The sequence below is a fragment of the Rattus rattus genome, chromosome 1, assembly GCF_011064425.1.
Source record: "Rattus rattus isolate New Zealand chromosome 1, Rrattus_CSIRO_v1, whole genome shotgun sequence".
Taxonomy (NCBI): Eukaryota; Metazoa; Chordata; class Mammalia; order Rodentia; family Muridae; genus Rattus; species Rattus rattus.
The window spans coordinates 8,531,491-8,556,531 of record NC_046154.1 but is presented as its reverse complement, the minus strand read 5'-3'; the positions used below and the strand labels follow the sequence as shown (position 1 = coordinate 8,556,531).

Sequence of the window (25,041 nt, the reverse complement as noted above, 5' to 3'; positions counted from 1 at the left end):
TCCCAGCAACCACATGGTGGCTCACAACCATCTGTAATGAGATCTGGTGCCCTCTTCTGGCCTGCAGTTACATATGCAGGCAGAATGCTGTATATAAAATAAATAAATCTTAAAAAAAAAAAAAAAGAAAAGAAAGAAAACAAAACTGTGAGTGAGGTTTCACTGTTGTCTTAGGGTTTTGCTGTTCTGTGAACAGACACCATGACCAAGGCAACTCTTATATAAAGGACAACATTTAATTGGGCCACCTTACAGGTTCACAGGCTCAGTTTTTTATTGTCAAGGTGGGAACATGGCAGCATCAAGGCAGGCATGGTGCAGGAGGAGCTGTGAGTTCTACACCTTCATCTGAAGGCTGCTACGGGAAGATTGGCTTCTAGGCAGCTAGGAGGAGGGTTTTAAAGCCCACACGCACAGTGACACGCCTCCTCCAGCAAGACCACGTCTCCCAGTAGTGCCACTCTCTGGGCTACGCATACACAAACCATCACAACTGTATTTATTGCCTGGGCTGTAAGAAGTGGCACAAGTGAGACTCTTGCCCTTACTTCCTGAGTTCCCTAGTAAATGGGAGAGTGAGTGTCACTGTGGTGCCGCCCGCAATGCTTGGTCTGTGGTGGGTTTCAGAAGGCGCCTGTGTTTTAGAGAGGATGCTGAGGTGTTTGTGGATGCTAAGCTATGCTGTCTAAGATTCCAGCATGGGGGAATGCTGGGAACAGGAAACCAGAGGAGGTCAGGAGGCTGCTGAATTGACCTGCTGTTTAGGACCTATGGGTGGGGACAGGACTCATCTGAGTCTCACAACAGATTAGAAAACACTAGCTCTGGTGCTTTCCCCTTCAGAGGGGGAGGGCGGCGGCGAGCCCTGGGCTTTCCTCTGTTCCTGCCCCATTGCAGCACTCCTTCATCCTTGACTGCGAGCCAGGACCTCTGCCCGACTTGGCAGCCTAGCCAGCCCTGCTGCGGACCTTTTGGCTGAGGTGGGACCTGTACCTCAACTTGGAATAAGCTAAGCAGGGTGGAGCTTGGCTTGAAGTTCCTGGAGAGGGGGAACTGAGAGGGGGATCTGTCAGTCCTATGGAGTGGTAGAGTCCTTGTCCTTCCTCCCTGGTTCTTCGCTGAGGTAAAGCTGAGTATGACTGAGTATGACTGCATACCTTCTCATGAATCACTGGGCTCCATGCACAAACCCACCAGCCCGCCTGCCCGCTGGCCATTTGCTTACTCACTAGTGGTGGAAAGAGGAGCCCGGCTGGATTCCCCTGAGGAGGCCCCTCCACTAAGCTGGATCCTGGCTGGTAGACTCAGCTGCTAAGCTTGGTGCTGTGAGGGAAGAGAAAGGCTTTGTCCCACTCCTCGAATGAAACTGCTTGCTAGGACTCTGTACCTCTGGGAGGTGGGGAGACAGGTAGCCTCCTGGAGCCTGACGTCTGGCCAGGAGTGTTTGGTGCTCAGGGAAACATGGTGGGCTTCGATGAGGGCTGTCAGAACCAGAGCAGTTCATCACAAGCCTGGACATTGCATCGCCATGGGAAGGTAGGGTGACTGCTGACCCTCTGCTTTCAGGACTCTTCCCTCTAGCCAGCCCCAGGACCCCAGGAAGGAAAACATGGAGGATTCACTGTGAATCCAGAGGATGGTCAGTGGGGGCTGGGTTTGAGTGAGCTGCCTTGTCTTAGATGGTCATCAGTTGAGACCTGTCATGCTGTTCTTTTGGGGGTTAGTGGAGGCTCCTGGGCTCCAGGCTTGGCTGCTCCAGGCTGTAGGAAGCTAGGCCCTTCCTAGTCATGAACTCCTTTGGGTGTGGTTGGAGATCACTGCATCCTGTGAGCCAGTAGCTGTGCTGGCCTCCAAACTTCTCTTCCCAGTGGCCAGAGGGACTCGGCTTCTGTGCAGGCTTGTTTGGCCAATGGGCTTTTATTTCCCCTGAGATTTGCAGAAACTTCGTTGGAATACAATATACATGTATGCCTTTGTCTGTTGAAGTTCACAATGATGAGCTGTGTCACCATTAACTACCTCAGTTTTGCAAGAGATGGTAGGGGCTTTGTTTTTCCAGTTTTTTTCTGCAGCTCATGAGGTGACTGGGGACTGGTCTCTTGAAAGACTGCATTCAGGATTGGAGGGGTTGAACTTTTGGCTCCACCCCACTACATGCTGATTTTGGGGTGGAGGAACGTACTGACTTGAGTTAATCATGCATGACCAATGACTTGATCGTATATGAGATTCCTTTAGAAACTCTTGACCCTAAGGTTAGCACTTGTGAGAATCCCATTGGCAGCCAGTAGATCAGTTTGGCTGATTCCAGTTGTGTCCTTCATTTAAAACAACAACAAGGAAACCTATAACGCCTCACTGTGTACCCCAGGCTTTCCTCACACTCGGTCTTCTTTGGTACCTGCCTCCCGAGGACCAGGATGCAGGAAGCAGTCATTTGATGCTTGTTCCTGGAGCTGATGTGAGTGGAGGCATCTTGCTGGGGAGTAGAATCAGAATCATTGGCAGTTCCAGGACCACGTTTGAGAGATGCAGGCTGCCTGCCGTAGGGCCTGGCTGCACTGCATTTCTCAGCATGTAGGAGGGCTCAGTGTCCCCACATCCTGTCCAGTACTTGCTTGTTAGTGGGTGTGAGGTGTTGCCAATTGGCAGTTGTGACTGGCCCTCCCATGATGCTCTGAGGTTGAGCATGCTTTTATGAGCTGTGTATTGTCTTTGAGGAGTTGTCTAGTCATGTCTCTTGCCTGTTTAATTTTTCTTTCTTTTTCAAGACAGGTTTCTTTCCCTGTGTAACAGCCCTGGCTGTCCTGGAACTTTTTTTTTCTTTTCAAGATTTATTACCTTTTAATTTATGTATTTATGTGTATGTATGCCATGTGTATGTGCGCTCAGAGGCCAGAAGAGGCTGTTGAGTCTTTTGGAGCTGGAGTTGCAGGAGGGTGTGAGCTACCGTGGGTGCTGGGAAGTGAATTTGGGTCTTCCAGTTAGAGTGGCAAGCATTTTTAACCAATGAGGCAGCTCTTTATCTTCCAATCCCCACTTGTTGAGAGACCTTACTATATAGCCTAGGCTATCTTGAAATTAGCTGTGTAGACTAGGCTGGCCGTGGAGTCACAGACCTCCTGCTGTGTCTCCTGAGTGCTGGATCAGCTGTTTTTTTGCTTTCTTGAGATGGCGTCTATGTCACAGTCTAGCCTCACACTCTATGGAATGGAAGCTGACCTTGAATCCTCCCCTCTCTGCCCCCTTTCCTAAGTGCTGGGTTAGAGATGAACAGCGCAACACTTGATCTTGGCCTGCTTTCTACTAGGCTTGTCTTTTGTTCTTTATAAAATTCTAAATACAATTTCCCTTCTCAACTGTTTCCAGCTCCCCGAATTTGTTAAATGACAGGTTCCGTCACACTATGAACGTGACTGTTTCTGAGGGCGTGGTTCAGTGCTGCTCAGTTGCATTCATACCACACGTCTCCAGAAGGAAACGCCAGGCTAGCCCCCTCAGACTGCCCTTCAGACTTCCCAGTCTCTGGCAGCCCACCTTCTATGGCGGATAAGGAGAGCGCTCTGGGTCTGACTACTCTGTGGCTTCAGGCGAGCTGTACAGTGTCTTGTAATGCTGCGTTCCTGAGTTCAGGCCTTGCTCATTTGTGTGGTTTGTGGTCTCTCTCTCTCTCTCTCTCTCTCTCTCTCTCTCTCTCTCTCTCTCTGCTGTGTGTGTGTGTGTGTGTGTGTGTGTGTGTGTGTGTGTGTGTGTGTGTGTGTGTGCAGTGACAGTCTCATGTAGCCCAGGCTACCTTGAACTTCTTGGTTTTTCATTTTTTATGTGTATGGGTGTTTGCCTGCATGTGTGTTTGTGTACCATCTACATGCAGTACCCTTGGAGGCTGGAGAAGGCTGTTGCATCCCCTGGAATAGCAGTTAATGACTGTCCTGAGCTGCCATGTGGGTGCTGGGGATGGAACGTGGGTCCTCTGGAAGAGCAGCCAGTGCTCTTACCCACTGAGACGTCTCTCACTGTCAGGCTTGCTGTCAAGTGCCCTAACCTGCTCAGCTTCTGCAGGGCTAACCTCCCTGCACCTTCCCAGCTCTGGGATTGCAGGCACATGCCACTGTCCCTGGTTTATGCAGTGCTTGGAATCAAACCCAGGGCCTGCTGTGTTGTGGGCAAGTGTCACCAGTCTAGAGGTGGTGGGACCTGGGAGAAGGGAATTGATAAGTGAAGAGGACTAAAGTCTCAAACAGTGGCCGACTTTATTCATCACCTCAGAAAGGTCATGTTAGCAAAGTCCCATGAGTCCAGGCTGTAAACAGTCACAGAACAGGCGGCACATGGCAGGACCATGGTTTCCCATGGAGCCCCATAAGGACAGTTTTTTTTTTTATTGCTTTTTTTTTTTTAAAGATTTTATTTATTCATTTTATATATGATGAGTACACTGTCACTGTCTTCAGACACACCAGAAGAGGGTATCAGATCTTGTTACAGATGGTTGTGAGCCACCATGTGGTTGCTGGGATTTGAACTCAGGACCTCTGGAAGAACAGTCAGTGCTCTTAACCGCTGAGCCATCTCTCCAGCCCACATAAGGACAGTTTAAACATTTGATTGAATGACACCAGCCAGCAGTAATGAGTGGTGAGGTAAACCACCATCCACCACACCTGGGAGGGGCAGGAAAACCAGTCCAAGAACAACTGCATGGTGTGAAGAAACTGAGGTACAAGACTCCTGATTCTTTGGAGTGTACTCACAGCACCCAGAATTTGCACAACTCCATTCCTGGACTGTGTTCTGACAGGCAAGGACCTTACCCACTGCCGTGTGTTCCCCCATTTTTACTCCCCTTTAACAGGTAGGGCAGTGTCCTGGTGTGGCTAGACTGCGCTTTCCTGTCTGTGTGCCTGGCATGGGCACTAAGGCACATCGCACTAAGGTGTGGACTAGGAAGTGTTGCTGCTGTGAGTGCTGCCCATTGGAATAGCTCCTCTGTGTGTGTGTGTGTGTGTGTGTGTGTGTGTGTCTGTCTGTCTGTCTGTCTGTCCCCAGTTGTTTTTGGTGTATACCCAGAACGGTTTGGTTTGCCAGATAATAAGGTGATTAGTTCTCTTCCTAATTTTTAAAGGCGTACACACCATTTATCCAGGCTCTGAACAATGCACAGGCCCCAGGCCCCTTCCCGCACACTTGCTGTTTTCTATTGTTTTTATGGGGGGCAGGGATACAGTCCTTCTGTGTCACTGAGCTGGTCCTCTAGCTCCTGTTTTCTGTGGTTTCTTTCTTTCCTCTTGAGGCAGTGTCTCATTGTGTATTCAGACCATCTACCACACAGGCCTCTGCCTTGTGAATATTGGGTTTAAAAATGCTCCATGCCCAGCATGCTAATTTATTTATTTTTATTTTATTTATTTATTTATTTATTTATTTATTTATTTTTTTTTTTTTGGTTCTTTTTTCCGGAGCTGGGGACCGAACCCAGGGCCTTGCGCTTCCTAGGTAAGCGCTCTACCACTGAGCTAAGTCCCCAGCCCCTTTATTTTATTTTTTATTTATAAGGTTTATTGCACTTTTTTTTTTTTCCCGGAGCTGGGGACCGAACCCAGGGCCTTGTGCTTGCTAGGCAAGCGCTCTACCACTGAGCTAAATCCCCAACCCCTACTGCACAGTTTTTATGGAAGTAGAAAAGCTAGCAACGAATTAAGTAGAAAAGTTCTTGTCACTGTCGTCATTCCAGGTACTAGGAGATGGACACAGGGACAGGGCTCATGCAGCCTTCTGTGCTGTTGGTGGTGACTTTGTGTGCTGGAGTCTCCTGTGCCTGAACCAGTCACTAGGAAGGGAGCTGTTTCCCGATGCTCTGTGCAGGCAGCTTCTTCAGCTTCATTTTTTGGTGGTCTTGTTGTCCACTCTCTGGTATCCAGAAACTCCTGGGAGGCCAGGAAGAGGGATCAGGCAGCCTTGTACCACACAGGCTTCCAGGCTCTTTCTTCTGCAGCAACTGTGGTAGCAGGAAAGGGTGTTCTGCAGGAGGGTGTGGCTGGGGCTCATGGATGCTTGAGACACAAGGGGGATGAACACCCTCAGGACAGAACCTGCTTCTGCCTCCTCACTATGAGCTCTGAGGACACTGCTCAGCATGGCAGCAGACACTTGGGGAGCCTGGTGTCAGCCTGGAGAGCAAGAGGCTGTGAGCACGGAGATGTGTTAGGAAGCACCTAACAGCGACTTTTATTCTCCTGATGTAGTTGTCTCAGAGGTTTAGTCCTGGACGCTTCAAGCCTGAGTGTCTGAGACTTGCTGCTGAATTAGCTCACCCTTTCTTGTTCTTTCTGATCAATGGCTGACTGATTCAACTCAGCTGCTCTGGCTCGAGTCCTCTTCACACCGACTGATTCAGTCTGATTCTTCCTCCCCCCCGATTGCTCCCAAATTAACTCTGTCACTCTGTTGTAATCTTCTGACTCCTGATTCTCTAACTCATTCTGCTTTACCTGTGCCTAGCATGTTTTCTCTTCAACCTGTCTCTGTAAAGCTCTCCTGGTTAAACTGCCTCCCTCCTTTTCTGCACTGCCCTTAAGTAGCCTCCCTTTTCTTCTCCTGAGAGTTGGGCATTGCTATTCTATCCAATCTCTCTCTGATTTGTCACATTGTCTGCCATTCGATTAGGCATCACTTTCAAACATGGGTGCTTCCTTCTACAAACTCACTTTATGTCCATTGTTTGGGGTTGAAGGCGTATGCCAAGGGTGTGTGTGTCCCAGCTGAAGGGATAAATACATGTGTGCTGAGGACTGAGCCACACCACAGCTAGAAACTGGCTTGTTTTTTCCACAATCTTGGGGGTCACAGTGTGATCAATATCCTGCAACCCAAATTTGGCAAGCAGGGCATATCTTTTCAGTGTGAGTGATCAGGGCACAGGCAGCCACAGTCACTTCTGAATCCAGGGATTTAACATTCACATGAGGTGTGCAGTGTCTCGGGTTCTGTTTTTCTTTTTCTCTTCCCCCACACAGCCCCACTTCTCTCTTTAGACAAAAATCTCATGCATCTCAGGTTAGCCTCCAACTGACTGTGTAGTGTGGAATTCTTCATTCTCCTGCCTCAGCCTCAAGAGGGCGGGAGTGCAGGTGTGCACCGTCATGCTTGGCTCTTAGAGTTGTTTTTCTTTTTCTTTTTTTCGGAGCTGGGGACTGAACCTTGTGCCTGCTAGGCAAACGCTCTACCACTGAGCTAAATCCCCAACCCCTTGTCTTTCTATAAGTATGTGCTTTCTTGTATTTTTTAAAAAGTAAAACATTATTCAGCTATTGTAAATTAACTGTTTATTTACAACAGCAAGAGCCTTGTGCACACCAGGCAGATTCTGCTGCTGTGCCCATAGCTTGTGACTCAGTCACCTGTGTTCCCTTGGCAGGAATGTCTATTTGAACTCTGGATCCTCTTGCCTCCCCTCACAAGTGCTGTGATGACTGGTATGCTTCAACACTTTTGCCAGTTAAAAAGATTATGTATTATAGCCATTGATCCCAGCATTAAGGAGCACAGGCTCTGGGACAGCCAGGACCTACAGAGAGGCCCTGTGTAAACAAAACCATTGGCTCTGTTTTGGATGCTGACTTCCCATTGGGTGTTGGTTTGCACAGTGCTCCCTTTCTTTAGAGTCTGTCGATGCTGCCAGTATACACAGTGTTTACATTTCGTGAGTCTAATTTGCTTACTTTTTTATGCCCGAGCCCGGTGTCAGGAGGTTTTCTCCTTGCCTCAAGCTCTTACATTTTGCCTGAGGTCTGTTATAAGTTACTTTTTGACTATTTTATGGGTAAGGAGTAATTTTACTCTTTGACATGCTCTCCCAGCCCTCTTTAAAGCTGTTCTTTTCCTCTCTAATGCTTTTGTTGACTTTGTTGTAGATTGTGTGCATGAGAGAGTGTGTGAATATGGGTGTGCATGTGTGTGTAAGTGGGTATGAGTGGGTGTATGCATATTGTGCATGTGTGTGCCATTTGTGTGTGTGTGCATGTATACATGCATGTGTGTGTGCATGTTGTACATGGGTGTGTGCATGTGTGTGTGCATGTTGTGCATATGTGTGTGCACACTGTGTTGTGCCTGTGTTGTGTCAGAGTACAGCCTCTGGTGTTGGTCCTCATGTCCCACCTTGTCTGAGAGAGACAGGGTCTCTTACCCCCTCCTGTGTATGTGAGGCTAGCGAGCCCACAGGCTTCTGGGGATTCTGCTGTCTTTGCTGCCATCTGTGTCAGGGTCCAGCCGACGGAGGATCTGGGGTCTCAACTAGAAGCAGGTATCTGTAGGCGCATAATAAATACACACAGACAACTTTTCGGGTGTAAGCTGCCAGGCAATTTTTCAAGGCTTAAGGTTGTTCTTTCTCTCTCTTGTCTGAGCCTGTCTCTGTCTCTGTCTGTCTGTCTCTGTCTCTGCTCGCTTGCTTGCAGCTTGAGGCTGCAAACACTGCATTCTCTGTGCACTCTGCTTTACTCCTGTGTGCTTGTCTTTTGTGGAACTCCCATACTCGTACACACCTCTGGGCGATCTTTCACTCACACACATACCTCCCACCTCCCACACACCTCCCACACACTTCATACACTCTGCTTTCACACACACTTACACTCTCCATACACTCTCTCCTCACACACTCTCTCACGTTCTCCCTCTCTCCACACTGCCTACTCTCCTCACATTCTCTCTTCACTCACTCCACACTTACCCCTCCCCTTTAACTTGCCCCAGTCTTTTATTGTTGCAGTCAATGATTGTATAATCATCGCCAAATCAAATTCAAAAGAATGACCACATCTTACAAAGAATTAAGAATCAGAATTGTGGGGCTGGGGATTTAGCTCAGTGGTAGAGCGCTTACCTAGGAAGCGCAAGGCCCTGGGTTCGGTCCCCAGCTCCGAGAAAAAAAGAACCAAAAAAAAAAAAAAAATTGTTTAAAAAAAAAAAAAAGAATCAGAATTGTTCCCCAAAGTTTCAAGCTTCCCCTATTCCCAGGCCTGTGGCCAAAATAATAATTGCAAACTTATCATTATTAACTTACACTGCAGAGCGCAGAGCTCAGAACTCTAAGATCAGCTACCTGCATTTTCCCGTGAAGCTCTGTTGATAAAAGACATGGGCAAAGCCGCCAGGCAGCGGCCAGAAAGACTCAAGTTAACCCTTACCTCGTGGTTCTGCTGGCTTCCTGCTTCTGCACACTGCACACAGTGACTCCACTAAGAGTCCAGTGTTTGGACTTAGTTTTACCAGTATAAGATTTTATGTATTCTATACTTGCTTATCCAGGAACCACTCTCAAATGTACACAATTTATTTCATAACTTCAATAGTTTCTTTAGGTCCCAACGTTGGCTCTGTTTCATTTTCTAATAATCTCCTCAAACTTTCTTTGCAAGTCAAGCATTAATCTGGAACTACCATTGTGCATTTATTACATTGTTTCCAAGATGAGAACACACAGCATGCACCTGGGCCATTATGGCTGTGCTGTACTGTGCCCCTATGTCTCCATTTTTGATTGTTTAAGAATCATTACATCAAGGAACATCTAGGTTCACAGAACTCACCAGAGCAGAAGGAGAAAGAAGTAGGAAAGTCAGATATAATAGAATAATTATGCACACCAAGGCCAACTGAAAAGCAGTCACGCACAAATGAAATCTGTACAACTGTTGTCCAGAGCTAAGGTTAGGAGAAATGGGAACAACTTCCTTTTTACAAAGAGCTGCCACGGGCTACTGAGATGTCTCCATCCCGGCCTGCTGCTAGCAGTCCTTGCCATGGTAAGCTGTCCCTAACATCTGACCATGATGGTTTATAGGGCTGTGCTCTTGTGTCTGGCTTTTGTGGCTCCTAGGTCCCTGTGCTTCTGTGGCAAGTAGTTTACTGGTGGTGCTTCCTGAGCCTCTGGATTCTAGTGTCTTACTAAGCTAAGTGTTCCAAGGCCAGACTGAGTTTCTCCTTTTGAACCTTGTCCTCAGCCAGTGGTGGCTTTGACATCTCACTGGTGCCTCCACTGTGGGAGGCACCTGGTACAGTGTGGGAAATCTACCCTTTAGGGACCGTCAGCTCTGCTGTCCCTTTCTTACAGGCCAGGGCACTAGGGCCTTAGGGATGACTTAGGGAAGTGGTGGCATCACCACTAGAGCAGTGACCTTGACTGTTGGGCCCCTTGCCTCTTGTGGAGGAATCAGTCTCTTCACAGGCCACCTCTCTGTGTCTCCCTTGACACAGGGTGAGACTAGGGTGACCACACACTTGAAATCGTTCTGTGGGAAAACAGTTTTCCCCCCAATCTTCCTGGGACAGGGTCTCACCCTAGGTAGCCCTGGCTTGCCTGAATTTGCTTTTGTAGCCCAGTCTGACTTGGATTGTCTTGCCTTTGCTTCCCAGATGCTGGGACTGCAGGTGTGTGGCGCTGTCCAGTTCTTGGGGGAGGTGGCTGTCACTGTGTGTCTTGGGGCAGGGCTTTAGTGTTCTCAGGGCTGTTCTCCCTGGAGGTCCTGGGACCCAGAGGGCATGGTGGAATACTCTGCTTCCAGCCCAGGCACCCAAGCCTCAGTCCTTGAGACATAATTGTACCTAATGAAATGGGCTGAATTCTGGGAAGTGTGCCCAGGGTAGCGTCTCAATCAGAAACCGAAGGCACCTGTCAAGAAGATAGGGTTCCAAGGGGACAGTGGGAGTGCAATTGGCACTTTTTAAACTACTGAGTTGTATATGCATAGTTGCACCCACTTCCTGTATTTGCTCAACTCTGACCTCTATATAAAAACCTGTAAGGCCAGCTAGAGTCTAGATAAGGAGCAGGCCAGCGCCCTTGGGAGTGCCTCCCTATAAAGTTTTATTCCTCCTGACCTGTAGTGGGCTAAATGGACATGGTCCCCATAGGTTCATCTATTTAAATGCTTGGTCATTAGGGAGTGGCACTGCTTGAGAAGAGTTAAGAGATGTGGCTTGTTGGAGTAGGTGTGGCCTAGTTAGAGGAAATGTGTCGCAGGGTAAGTTTTGGGGTTTCAGAAGCCCAGGACAGGCGCAGTGGCTCATCTTTCTCCCTGCTGCCTGTGAATCTGGATGTGGAACTCTCAGCTTCTCCAGCACCATGTCTGCCTGTGCGATGCCACGCTTCCTGCCATGATCGTGGACTGAAGTTCTGAAGCTGTAAGCAAGGCCCAATCAAATGTTGTCCTTTATAAGAGTTGCTGTGGTCGGGCCAGTTGGTCATGGCGCACACCCGTAACCCCCGCACCCGAGACAGAGGCAGGTGGATCTCTGTGAGTTTGAGGCCATTCTGGTCTACAGATCGAGTTCTGGGACAGTTCCAGGACAGCTAAGGGTACTACTGTCTTAATTAGGGTTTTACTGCTGTGAACAGACACCATGACCAAGGCAAGTCTTTTTTTTTTTTTTTTTTCGGAGCTGGGGACTGAACCCAGGGCCTTGCGCTTCCTAGGCAAGCGCTCTACCACTGAGCTAAATCCCCAACCCCCCAAGGCAAGTCTTATAAAGAACAACATTTAACTGGGGCTGGCTTACAGGTTCAGAGGCTCAGTCCATTATCATCAAGGTGGGAGCATGGCAGCATCTAGGCAGGTACAGTGCAAGAGGAGCTAAGAGTTCTACATCTTCATCTGACGGCTGCTAGCAGAATACTGGCTTCCAGGCAGCTAGGATGAGGGTCTTAAAACCCAGGTCCACAGTGACACACCTACTCCAACAAGGCCAAGCCTCCAAATAGTGCCACTCCCTAGGCCAAGCATATGCAAACCATCACAGGTACATAGAGAAACCTTATCTTGAAAACCAAACCAAACCAAACCAAACAAGAAAAAGTATTGCCTTGGTCATGGTCTTGGTGTCTCCTCACTGTACTGAACTAAGACACCACCCTCTTGCCTTCCCACCCTCCGGCATCTGTCGCCTGGCTCTCTGTTGTGGTTTTCATTCTCCTAGAGTTTGATGAAAGTGGCATAACACGCCGAATTTGGTGCACACCTGTGACTGGAGGCGCAGGCAGCAGAGTCACAAGTTCGGAGCTGACCCAGACTTAGAACCTGTCTCAAAAAACCAAGGGCCAGCTGGAGAGATTGCTCAGTGGTTAAGAACACTGGCTGCAGTTCCAAAGGTTCCATGTTTAATTCCCAGCAAACATGTGGTGGCTCACGACCACTTATGAAGGGATCTGGTGCCCTCTTCTGGAATGCAGGTGTACATGGAGACAGAGTACTACATTTAAAAAAATACATAAATAAATCAAAGGATTTCCTTTAAAACAAATAAAAGCAATTGAGGGCATGGGGCTGGGAGCTGGCTCAGGAGTTAAGGGCCCTTACTACTCTCGTGAGAACACACATGGGACACCGGGCGGCCACCTGAAACTCCAGCTCCAGGGTATTCTTTGACCTTTGCAGACATCACACATGTGGCATGCGTGCGTGCATGTCGTGCACACACACACACACACACACACACACACACACACACACACACACACACACACACACACTCTCTCTCTCTCTCTCTCTCTCTCTCTCTCTCTCTCTCTCTCTCTCTCTCTCTCTGTGTGTCTCTGTCTGTCTGTCTCTTTCTGTCTCGTGCAAGGTCCAAAGTTCAATCCCTAGCCCTGGAAGAAAAACAAAGTATCAAAGTATTTCCTTCCTCCCTTCCTCCCTCCCTCCCTTCCTCCCTTCCTTCCTCCCTTCCTCCCTTCCTCCCTTCCTTCCTCCTCCCTCCTTCTCCCTCCCTTCCTCCCTCCCTTCCTCCCTCCCTCCTCCTCCCTCCTTCCTCCCTCCCTCCCTTCCTCCCTCCCTCCCTCCCTCCCCCTCCCTTCCTCCCTTCCTCCTCCCTCCTTCCTCCCCCTCCCCTCCTCCTCCCTCCTCCCTCCTTCCTCCTCCTCCTTCCTCCCTCCTTCCTCCTTCCTCCTCCCTCCTCCTCCTCCCTCCTCCTCCTTCCTTCCCCCTCCCTTCCTCCTTCCTCCTTCCCCCCTCCTCCTTCCCCCTCCCTCCTTCCTCCTTCCTCCTTCCTCCTTCCTCCTTCCTCCTTCCTCCCTTCCTCCCTCCTTCCTTCCTTCTCCCTCCCTTCCTCCCTTCCTCCTCCTCCTCCTTCCTTCCTCCCCTCCTCCTTCCTTCCTCCCTCTCTCCCTTCCTCCCTCCCTTCCTCCCTCCCTCCCTTCCTTCCTCCCCCTTCCTCCCTTCCTCCTTCCTTCCTTCCTTCCCTCCTTCCTCCCCTCCCTCCCTCCTCCTTCCTTCCTCCCCCTTCCTTCCTCCCTTCCTTCCTTCCTTCCTTCCTCCCTTCCTTCCTTCCTCCCTTCCTCCCTCCCTCCCTCCCTCCCTCCCTCCCTTCCTTCCTTCCTTCCTTCCTTCCTTCCGGTGTGTGCTTCTCAGATACATTTATCAATGCCACACTGTAAGTTGTACTTAGTAAGTGTACAGCGATGTTCCATCTCCCATTAACACAGCCTGTTCAAGTTTAGCTGATGTGTTCATCATTGGTGGACTTGGAGCAGCTAATGATGGCCATGGGTGGGGCAGAACTGGAGCCTTTCAAAGTTTTGCCCCTTTTATCAGCACCCTTGACTTTATAAAGGGTGAGGGTCTTTAGCCCCATTCCTACCCAGATTTCCTGGTAAGCCTGGGTGTAGTAGGGACCCACACATCCTTACAGGCCACACCAGGTTCCCCAACACACTGGGAAAGGTCAGTATTTCCTGTCTTGCTTATCACTTTCAGTTGGTGATTATTTTGAGATGCATCCTCCGTGTGGTTGGTTTTGTCTATACTTGTCCCCCTCTGTGTATGGGGAGCGCTGCTCTGTGAGTGCACCTTCAACTGATGGATGAATGTGTTCTCATAGGGCGTGGGCTGCTGCATAGAAAACTGCTGTGCATGTTTGTCCACAGCCCCATGGTGCCTGTGGGTGACCTAGGGACAGGCATGTGGCAGGTGGATGTAGCTGGGTGTGCTTAGCACTGGTTCTTCTTCCTTCACACATGCACACACGCACATGTGCACACATACACACATTCTTCGAGATATCTTTATGAAGTTTGGATAGAGTTGCTAGCCTTCCTAGCTAGCCTCCTCTGGCATATGGGGCTGAGCTGCGGAGGGAAGGAACATGACTTCCATCTAGGGGGATGTCCGTGTAGCATGCATGCCCTAAAGGTCCCAGTACTGAGGCCCTTTGTAAGCTGGGCTTACTGTTCTTTTGAGTTTCCATGCTTGGCTGGCTCAGTTCCCACTTGTCTCTGATTCTAGGCCTTGGTGTTTAGGTGAGGGCTCCTACCCTCCAAAGGGAAAAAAGAATGCCTTTCCATGCCGTTGGAAACTGTAGGAGGGAATGGTTCATATTCTCTAGGAAACTCCAAATACAAAGTGAGGCGTGGTTTGGCTTTTTCCAGGGCTCCGACTGGTTCTCCATTGCCTGTTAGTGTAAGGGCCAACAGCACCAGCTGCGTCTGTCTATCTGTGTTTTCTTTTTTCTTTTCTCTTTTTTTGAGATAGGGTCCTTCTCTGTAGCCCTGACTGGCTTAGAACTTGCTCTGTAGACCAGGTTGGCCTTGAACTCACAGAGATCTGCCTATCTCTCTCTCGAGTGCTGGGATAAAAGTCATTCCATCACACCTAGCAGCTTGTGTGTGGTTTTTGCTAAGTCTTGGTAGTGCCTTTCCATGGCAAGGGGCAAGAGGCAAGGGGCAAGGGTGCTTCTGGGATTTTCTGAGAGCACTGCGCATACAGCCAGCCCTGTGATGGAGAGGAAGGCCTGCCTACGTACATATGGTTTCCCATATTCGTTTTGCTGTCTCTGACAAATTCTTTGAGATAAAACTTGCAAACCACAATGTTTACACTTTAGTCCATGCACACAGCTCTGAGATGTTTGGTAAACTCAGACTGTACAGTCTGCATTCCTGGGTGTGCTCATCATCCTCACACGTGCCCCCGTTCCCCTGCCAGGCCCTGGCAGCCGGCAGCCTATTGATATTTGGCTTCTTTTCCTCTCTGTTGTTTTGGTGATCCACCCAGGGCACTGTGGGTGCTGGGTAGGTAAGGGCTCAGTGCTGGCGTATAAATACAGCTCTTTGCTCCTCTGTGGAAGACTCTCACAGTGTCACCATTAGCCTTAGCGTCTTTGTGCCTCAGCTTTCTGAGTGCACAGGTTGGACCACCACACTCAGCTTTCTCTGACACCTTTCATGTGTTCATCTATGTGTCTGTAGAGCCTTTAGTCCTTCTTTTAAAATAAGTTTGCGTATTTATTATTATTGGTGTGTAAGTGTGCTATGTGCACATGTGTGTGCATGCATGTGCAAGTTTATGTGCCTGTGCTTGTGTGTGGAGCCCAGAGGTCCCTGTTGTTCTCTCCCTCATTCTCCATTGGCTTTGTTGTTGTTGTTGTGTTTTACTGGGCAGGGTCTTCCACTGAGCCAACACTTCCCAATTGCTCGTCTTGCTCTGCAAGTGCCCTGAGTTCTCCTGGTCCCACCTCCCAGCTCTGGGAGGACTATCACTGACCTGGCTTTATGTGGATGCTGAGACTCCAAACTCAGGTCCTCTGAGTCATCCCCAATCTCCCTGCGAATCCTCTTTATGGACTTTCTATATTTTATTTACCCAGGAGAGATGGGCACAAGGCTTGTTCCACTTTTGGTGCATGAGCGGTGCTGATGTGAAGGGTCCCAGGCATGTGGTTTTGCCACTTGGGTGACTGCTGGCTAACTTAGTGGACTGAAGCACCAGCTCTGTTTATCTTTGGAATTACTCCTGGGGCAGAACCCTGGGCCCAGCTATCCTCTGTCACGACTCAGCCACTGTTACGTGGAAGCCTAGTAGGTGCCTTACCTCTTGGGGTGGGTAGTGTGCCTCCTATATCTGGGACTGGGGCTGGGCATGTGGAAAACTGGGGTTGCTTAGAGAGGGAACAATGTCTACCTGGAGGGAGTGGGACAAGTCCAAAGGGCAGAGCATCAGGTGCCAGAGCTCTTCCTAACCTGTCTTTTGCTGCAGCTTCTGCAGGGAGCAGCGTAGGCGGAAGGAAGGACATGCTCACACTGCAGAGAGCCTTGTCTCTCCGAGTCCTCAGAAAGGAAGTCACCGAGGCCTGCCTCAGAGAGGTCAAGCAGTGAGTTAGGAACTGGGTGGAGCTGGGGCTTCCCTGAGTGGGAGAAGTGTTGAGACCTGCTTTGGTACCTGAGTGGTCAGATCTGTGGTGGTCTGACCTTGGGTGGTCTGACCTTTGGCTTGGGGTCCTGGGATGCTTTGGTGTCCTTTCCTCTGACTTGAAGGTAAGAGGTGGACTGGAACCAGTGTGGCTCTGGGACCTTGGGGTGTCTGGTATGTGTAGGCATAGTGTCTGGGGCTTTGGGGTATCTGGTGCTTGTAGGTGTGGTGGTTGGCCCCAGGTCCATGGAAACATGCTCCTATCTCTTGGTCCAAGGGAGGGGTGGCAGTGGGGTAACGCCCGTCCTTGCCATTCGTGCGTGTTTATGTGCCAGAAGGTTTCTGACTGACTCACTCAGATCTGACACAGTTGTGCTGCTTTGCCTGAATGGGCTACAGAGTCAGGTCTAGGGCGTCACAGCGCTGTCTGTGTTGTTCTCTGCAAGTGAAGACACTTCTCTTCAGGATGAAGTGCCACTGGGCAACCAAGATTCAGGTTCTATATCTGAGGGAGGGCCCAGCAGGCTGTGTGGTGGGGAAAGACTCTGAGGGCTTTGCAGAGTTGGTCCCTGGCAGACTGTGTAAATGGGATTGATCTGAGGTCTCTGGTTTCCCCTCTGGTGAGATGTTTGGTGTAGTTGAGGAAAACTTGTTTAGAACCCTGTGACCCTAGTTTCCAGGCATGCATCAGCCCTGGGCCATCAGACCCGATGACAGCCAGCCCCTTCCCAGTCAGTCCAGGCAGGGACAGGGAGGGCAGGGACTGCACACCCTCTCCCTGGGCCAAGTGCTTGTAATCATGGGAACAGGGTCTTCTGTTTGCTCTCGTGGCACCTGTACTAATTCACCTTGGCCGCTTTTATCAGATAGCAAGCAGGAGAGGAAAGCCCTCTGGGGTTAGTGTCTGACAGACTGAAGTGGAGAAGCAGTCCTTTGAGAAGGGATGTCTACCCGTGTTGAAGTAGCCGTTGCCCTTTGCCTGCTGGGCTTTCTGGCCTGACATTCTTTGTGACAATAGACCCAAGGCCCAGGGCCAAGTCAAGATACTCATCTGGAAAGACCCTGAGTAGCCTACAGGTGGATATACATTCGCTCATTGGTCCTGCCTGGCACAGCCTTCCCTGAGTGGGCCTGCTGGCCAAGTAGCTGGAGTTGCCATTTATTTGCTGGTTGCAGACTTACCGGAAGCAGCTGCTGCTGGTGGGTCTGGGAAGTCACAGCGAGGTTTGGTCCCCTCCCCAGGGAGCAGTCCTTGTCTGGACTTCTTTCCTAATAGTCAGTGGGTGGAGAGTGAGGGTCATGAGACATTCTGGCCATCGTGGGGGGTCCTGGTTAACTCTCAAGTGTCTGAGGAGTGACAGGAGGGGATGATGTGAGCCCCAGACCTGTGACTTCTACAGGTGAGAAGGGGCCAGGCATCTGACCCCTCCCAGCTGTCCCTTAGGTCATGGTGCTAGAGAAAGGCTTTGTTTTCAGAGGGATGCAAGCTTAGGTTGGGGGCTTCTCTCCACCTCCTCCTTACTCTCCTAGCAGCACTTCAGGAGGTCTAGAAGGCTGACAGTAGATCCAGGTTGTGGCTCACTGGTCTGTGCTGACACCCTGCTCCCCCACCCCCCCAGGCTTTCCAGAAAGGACTCATACAGTGCTTCTGTTGTAATGATCTGTAAAACAGTCTCCATGACAACTGGCTTTGGTTGCTACAGCCTCTTCCTGTTTAGATTAAGCAGTTCAGGAAGCCAGTCAGGGTGATCCCCGGAAGCCTGATTTGATCAGTGGTTTGCTGAGCCGGTCTAGGACAGGGAAGATGAATGATTCTGGCTTCTGTTGCACTTTACCCCCACTCCCCTTGAAGCTTGTTTGGTGGTTGTAGTAGGAAGTGTAGCTACTCATCTAACCTTGACTGAAGACAGGAGAAGTCATCCTTTCCAGAGGACCATTGACGATACAGCTTTGGGAGGGATGCACACGAAGGAGGAAGAGAGCAGCTACCTAGTCGGCCACATCAGCCCTGGAAATGGGGTGACAGCAGGCAGATCCTGTCTTTGTTTTTGAGACAGAATCTCACCAAAAAGCACTGGCTGGCTTGGAACTTGCTATGTAGGTTCCACTGGTCTTGAACCCACAGAGATTTGCCTGCTTCTGCCTGCAGGAAATAAAGGGTCCTCCACCTAGAGGGCTTTCTTGACTCCTGAGTCCCAGTCTGGGGACTTCTAGTTTCATGGCTTCCTAGCCAAACAGGTAATGGCCATCATAGCTCTATTCAAGGGGCAGATTTGTGTATTGGGGGACACTTGGACGTATGACTCCTGTACCTGGATGGTCTCTTGCAGCCAGGGAGGCCGTCAAAAGTATGCTGGTCCTGTGTCTACTCCCCTGGACATTAGGTGGCACCCAAAGCTGAGACGGGGGTCGAGCCTTCTGGGAATGTAGACTAAGCCTCATCCCTGCTTCCTTCTTTTCCCACGGGTACTGGAGCGGGAACCCATATTCCTGGTTAGATTGCTAGAGGCTCCTGCTTTCCACCTGCCTTTGCCAGACTCTATTCTTGGCTTTTGTAGGTGCTTGTCCATGGAGCCGTTTGGTCATTTCCCTGGCACAGATGTTTCTCCTATCCCTGCCCTGTTAGGGGCATGTCGTGTTGTCTCTGGCTGTGGTCATATGGGGACACTCACACCTCCACCTTGTTCTCTGGGCACCTGCTCAGGCCTCTCTAGTTGGAGGTCTTATTCAGAAGTGAGACTGGCAACGTCTGGCCTGTGTGCTGTCCCTTAGAGTTGATGGTTGGCACTAGTATGCTTCAGTACCATTCATACTGCCAATGGGCTTAAAGGTCCTGTCTACTGCAGGAACCTTGAGGACATCGGTACTGCCCAGACCTGGCGGGGCCACCTGTGCTCAGTCCGTTAAGCTTTCACTATGAAATGGAGGGAGCCAGGCACACTCCTCCCCTGGTTGCCATGGTTTCCACACAGCTACATTTTAATTTTAGCGCTGACATTTTCCGGGCGGATTTAGAGACGCTGACCACAGTCTCAGTGGCCTGGAGGGAGGGGGAGAAAGAGGTCGTTCCCTCTCCCAAGCTGGTGGGGGAATCAGCTGACCTGGGGCCACAACCATTCTGAGTGGAGTGTCTCACTTGTGCCACACACTGCTGCCTCAGTGGATGAAGGAGAGGTGCCTAGAGAGGGCGGGATAGGCCGGATATGGAGTGTGTGGTACTGCTGTGAACAGTGACTTAAGACAGTAGAAATGACAGAAGCATCACGTCCAGGGGTCAGAGGGGCCCTGGGAGAATTTTCCCTGCCTTAGTCTCTAGTGGCTTCCGGGGACCACGTGGCACTCTAGACTCTGACTCTGTCTGTAGTGGCTTTTTCTGAGTCTAAGAATGCCCCTGTTCCTGTAAGGACAGTTAGAGCTCATTAAAGGCTCATGGTGCCTGATGCAGGAGGTGGGGCTTTTGGGAAGTGATTGGTTCCTGAGGGCTCTGCCCTCCTCAGTGAGTTAATTCCTTGATAGGTTCAGAATGGGAATAGAATACCAGAGACGGTGCCAGTGCCTGCTGGAACAGCAGGTTATGGGAACAGCAGGTTATGGCTGTGTGGTTTCAAAGGGTTTATTCTGTCCTTCCTGTTGTCTCTCTGCTTTCCAGACCACTGTGAAGTGAAGCCTTACTTAGTGTCCTTGTGACCGCAGTACTTGACACATGGAGAGGGAGGATTGGGTCTGACTCCCAGTTTCTTTCAGCCCCTGTTGGTGGTGGGAACCTTCCTGCCAAAGGTCTCAGAATCCTCAAACTTGTGCACCCAGCTGGGAGCCCATTAATATTCCCCCCATCCTCCCAGTGAGCAGCCTCTGCTGTCTGCTCCACTCCTGTGGTTCTCTGCCTTGACTCAGGCTCCTGCTGCCCCTGGACTCAAACCTTCAGAACCATAAGCCAGAATATGTCTGCCCTGTTTTTAAATTGGCTCAGATATTTGTTACAGAATCTGGCCACAAGCAGTATGAGTTAATTAACTGAATACCTTGCGAAAGATCTAATTCCAAATGCTTTCCTAGTTGTTAGCAGTGGGGCTTGGGCATACGAATAAACTAGGATCAACTCAGGTTATGGGCAGGGCTCTGGGTTGGGCTCTGCCTTGGAAAGATCTCAAGGAGAGGGCAGGGCAGGTGTGGCCAGGACAGGGGTGGCCAGAATGCAGTCGGTCATCAGGCTGTGGGTAACATTGGCCTTGGCCTCTCTTCCTTATTCTCATGCTTCTTGTTTCTGAACAGCATTCTCCTGCCTCCTCTCTGTCCCTGGACTACCTGGGGCTGTTACCTCATTTTGTTGTTGTTGTTGTTTTGGTCTTTTTCTTATTTTATCTTTTTTCCCTGGAGCTGAGGACTGACCCAGGGCCTTGCGCTTGCTAGGCAAGCAAGTGCTCAACCACTGAGCTAATTCCCCAGTCCCACATGGGGCTATCTGAAGGGAAGATGAACTGCACCCTCAGACTACATCTGCGGGGTACACTAGGAATGCTGGGACCTGACGGTTGTGAGGACTTGGCCAGGGCTGCCCAGGGGATACTTACTATTCATAGACTGCTGGAGTGTGATGTGACTTAAAACTGGAACTGAACCTGGGTCCAGTCAACATTCGGCAACAGAGGCTTTTAGCTGGGCACTGCAGGGGTGCCTGCAGCTCAGCTGGCCCCATTAGTATTTTTCCTTCCCAGACAAGGCCTTGCTATGTTGCCCATGCTAGCCTTGGGCTAGTGTTAATCCTTCTGCCTCCAGTTCCTGAGTGCTGGGGTTACAGTGGGAGACGCCGTGTCTGCCTTTGCACACATGGTTCTTTGAGAACTATTGCTGCAGAGCTGGAGAAGGGTGCAGCGGTCAAGAGCACTGCTTCTCTTCAGAGGACCCAGGTTCAATTCCCAGATGGTGGCTCACACCACCTACATAGCATCAGCTCCAGAGGCTCTCACACCCACTTGTACATGCATGCAGCATACAGATGCATAAGTAAAAATCCTTAAGTTATTATTGCACGTGTGCACAATAGCTTTACATCAGCTATATACGTATGGTGGCATTTGTAGGTCTGACATCTCCCCTAGTGTAGTGTCTCGCCCCACCTCAGCTAAGGGTGGGGAGGCCCCCGTCCCCTCTGCAGTGCTGACTGGCTTCTTGACCTTGTGTGGTCTGGAAGGTAGCCGTAGCCACTGCGCGTCCACCATGTGGAGAACGTTGCTTTGTCCCAGCCCTTCACAGCCTCTGGCTCTCCCAGTCTTTCTCCTGCCTCTTCCACGATGCCACCCTGAGCCTCGGGAGAGGGACTGTGACACAGCTGCCCCAGCTCTGGCTGAGCAGTCCAAGCACTCATTTCACTTTGATTAGCAGGACCTTCTGGGAAAAACTCATATTCGTAAAACACTCAAGCGAAGCTCCTAAAAGCCTAGTGGTACTGTGTTCACGGTCTAGGACGCCCCTGTGCATGTTTTGTGCTGCTAAACCTCACGACACCCCTACTGTGTGCAGCTGCTCTGGTAGCTTCTTGCCATGGTGTCAGGCAGGTCTGGTTGCTGTACACCATTTTACTTGGTGAAGGAGTGGCCTTGGATGTGGGTGGCATCAAGAGTATTTGTCACCTGCTTCTGGCTTTCTTAAAGCTCCAACCAAGCTGACTTAAGTATGCAGGGAAGAGAGAAGGACTGATTAGCGTGTGCTGGTGGGTACTGGTCAGCGTGTGTTGGGTGCAGCTGAGTACTGGTCAGCGCGTGCTGAGTGCAGTTGTCAGCCACCTTGATGGGCAGCAGTGCCCTGCATGCTTCCCAGTTCTGTCTCCCTGTAGTCACCTGAGGAATCACTGCTGTGACATCTGTTCATATTAAGATATAAAGTGCAGGACTGATTAATCCAGTTAATTAATTGATTGGCAGCTTGTCCTGGATCCCCAGCTGCTCAGAGCTGGGGCCAGGCCTGGTCTCCTAGAACCCTGACTTGTCCAGCCTGCCAACTGTGGTAGGAAGGGTAGGCTCTGCAACCTTACTTAGCACGCACCCATTTCCTGTCACCCAAGAAGATACATGCTGCTAGTGATGTGGTCGTATGGGATGCTGCCAGTGCTGAAGGGCAGCTTGTGGTGGCACCAGACTGGCTTGTTGAGCCCTGAGGGTTTTTTTTTTTTTTTTTGCCTCTGAGTGGATAGCTGCCCACAGGGAGTGTGACAGCGCTCTCTTCTGGAGGAATGAGCTAGTGTTTCTATTCTCTTTGACTCTGAGAGCTCCTAGCTTTCAACCTTGGGTTCTTGGTACTACCTCCCCCCGAGGATCTTCCACTCCATGGGCAAACAAGAGCCAGTGTACTGCGCTCATTTAGTCCGAGGTCCTGACGCTGTGACCTATGCCTCACTTTTAGAATAGCTGTAACTACCCAGTCCTCTGGGCTCCTGGATAAGTCCTGGTCCAGGATGCACTCCTGGGGGCTCAGTCTGGCTCCCGTGCTTACCCAGCTGAGCTGTAATTGGAGACCTGGTCTATGGTGAGCCAGGCACATGCTCTCTGAGGGACTTGAGCAGCTGATCCAGCTCCTCGCCTAGTGGCTTTGGGAAAAGCATTGCTGTCAGCCCTTCATGCCAGAGAGTCTTCTCCCTACAGATACCTGTGGCCCCAGGAAGGGAAGGTGTCCTCTGCCTGCCTCTGTCCCCATAAGGAGGACCGTGGAGCCCTTTGTGCTTGTCAGCCTTGATAGGCTCACTATGTTGAGGGAGAGCCAAGATGTGTAAAAATTCTTGTCCTTCCTGTGGGATCAGCCAGTCCCTGGTGTACTTGCTTCTCTCCCTAGGAGATCTGTTACAGTGGTGGAGAGGAGGACACTGTCACAGCTGTGTCTTCTTGAAGCTTATGTCACTTCTCTTACTTGCTGTAGGATCATGCGTCCGGATGATGCCAACGTGGCCGGCAATGTTCACGGAGGGACCATTCTAAAGATGATCGAGGAGGCTGGGGTCATCATCAGCACCCGGCACTGTAACAGCCAGAATGGGGTAAGTGTGGGGCCCACTTCATGTGGACCTGGGTCATACTTAGGACTGGGTTCTGTGGCCATGAAAGCAGTGTACATGGAGCCCAGACTGCAGTGTTCCTGCCTTGCCTGCCCACTGTGTCTTCTCGAGGGCTGACACAGTCAGCCCTGCTTGGGGTCCCATGGGATAAGGTTTGGCTTTAGCCTCAGTGTTGACGGTGGGAGCTCAGTAGAGATAAGCTGCTGGACATCTGAAGGGCTCTCATCCCCTTCCATGCTAGATCCCTCAGGAGCTGTGGCCCGCACAGGGCCCTCCCTGTCTTGAGCCCTGCTTTCTCCTTGGTTGTGGTCAGGTTGTCCTCTGTGCTTGTATGAACCTGCTATCATCATGTTTAAGAACTGAGTCCCGTTTCTGTCCCTGAGGAGACTCTGGTGGCTGTGGGCTGCTTTGGCCTCCTGTGCCTCGGCTGTGGTCGGAGGATGAAGCTCTAAACAGGCCCTGCATATTGCTGGGGCCAGTGTTTCATTCCTTAGGAGTTGTGCAGGGCAAGGTGACCCTGAAGCAGGACAGGTAGGACAGGCTGTCTGGGTTCAGAACTTTGGGGACCCTGCAGGCAGTCATCTCATGACAATGCAGAAGGACCTGAGGCCAGCCAGGGAGAGAGAGTCTGCCTTGACAGCTGTGTGTTGTGTCAGGTATGGAGGCGGGCACAGCTCTATGGCTATGGGTCTTGGCTAGCAGAGAAGCCAGAGAAAGTACCATGATGACGAGGCCCAGGGGCCTCCTGTTCATCTTTGTGCATTAGACTTCATATGTATTGTGCTCTCTCCAAATTCAGACCTGGGCAAACTTGCACTGAACAGATCCACTGATGCTGTTTAAGCAAGAGTGTGCCGGCCGGCCGGCTTGTGTATGTGTCTGTGATGTGTTGTAGTCATTCTTCACGGTCACTATCACGTTGTGACAGTTCTTCAGTTGCTCACATTCATTGCTAACTGTGATGAATGACACTCCCAAGTTCCAGTCAGTGACCCCGGTGTGACTGCTGTCGTGAACTGTTGTCATGTAAGTCAGTACTTTGCATGTTCTCCGCTGTTCAGCTGGCTAGTCCCTTTGGTTTCTCTCTCCTGGGGTCTCTGCAGTCCTTGAGGTACAATGTAGATAGCCTTAATCCTACTGTCACCGGGCCATGTTACATGAATCTCACTTTATTCATTTTGGGTTTTGCTCTTCGAGACCATGCAGAGCTTTGGCTGGCCTTGAGCTTAATGTTGCTGGTGCTGATTAAACTTTCAGTGTCTTTTTAACTATTTATGCATTTATGTAATTATTTATTTAGAGGGTGTTTGGTTTGTATATGCTCATCCCATGGAGTGGCAGGATTAGAAAGTGTGGCCTTGTTGGCGTAGGTGTGTCACTGTGGGCACATCGTAGCTGCCTGGAAGTCAGTGTTCTCCTAGCAGCTTTCAGATGATGTAGAACTCTCAGCTCCTCCTGCACCATGGCTGCCTGGATGCTGCTGTGCTCCCACACTGATGATGATGGACTGAACCTCTGAACCTGTAAGCCAGGCCCAATTAAATGTTGTCCTTAAAAGACTTGCCTTGGTCATGGTGTCTGTTCACAGCAGTAAAACCCTAACCGAGTCAGAGGGGTAGTATGTGCTGTAGCGTGTGGACAACGTGCTGGAGTGGGCTCTCTTCTTCTTTTTTTTTTTTTTTTTTTTTTACTGTGTAGTTTCCAGAGAATGAATGTAAGCCGTCAGGTTTGTCAGCAAACATACGTACTGGCGAGGCATCTTGCTGACCTGAATATGAACTTCTGATCTTCCTGTCTCTTTCTTCTAAGTGTTGG

The 25,041-nt window shown here is 50.4% G+C and overlaps 1 protein-coding gene across 3 annotated transcripts in view; it reads left to right on the top strand.

Moving 5' to 3' along the window:
* Positions 1-25,041, top strand: part of Acot7 (acyl-CoA thioesterase 7) — a 91,091-nt gene that overhangs the window by 6,103 nt on the left and 59,947 nt on the right. Inside the window, exons 1-2 of one of the 3 annotated variants that reach the window (XM_032893927.1) lie at positions 16,049-16,143; positions 23,091-23,208. In XM_032893927.1, coding sequence (XP_032749818.1) covers positions 16,064-16,143; positions 23,091-23,208 — 198 coding nt within the window. In that variant the 5' untranslated portion in view covers positions 16,049-16,063. Of the gene's footprint in view, positions 1-16,048; positions 16,144-16,174; positions 16,307-23,090; positions 23,209-25,041 lie in introns of those variants that run through there. The other 2 variants (XM_032893943.1, XM_032893935.1) reach the window with 2 other exon arrangements.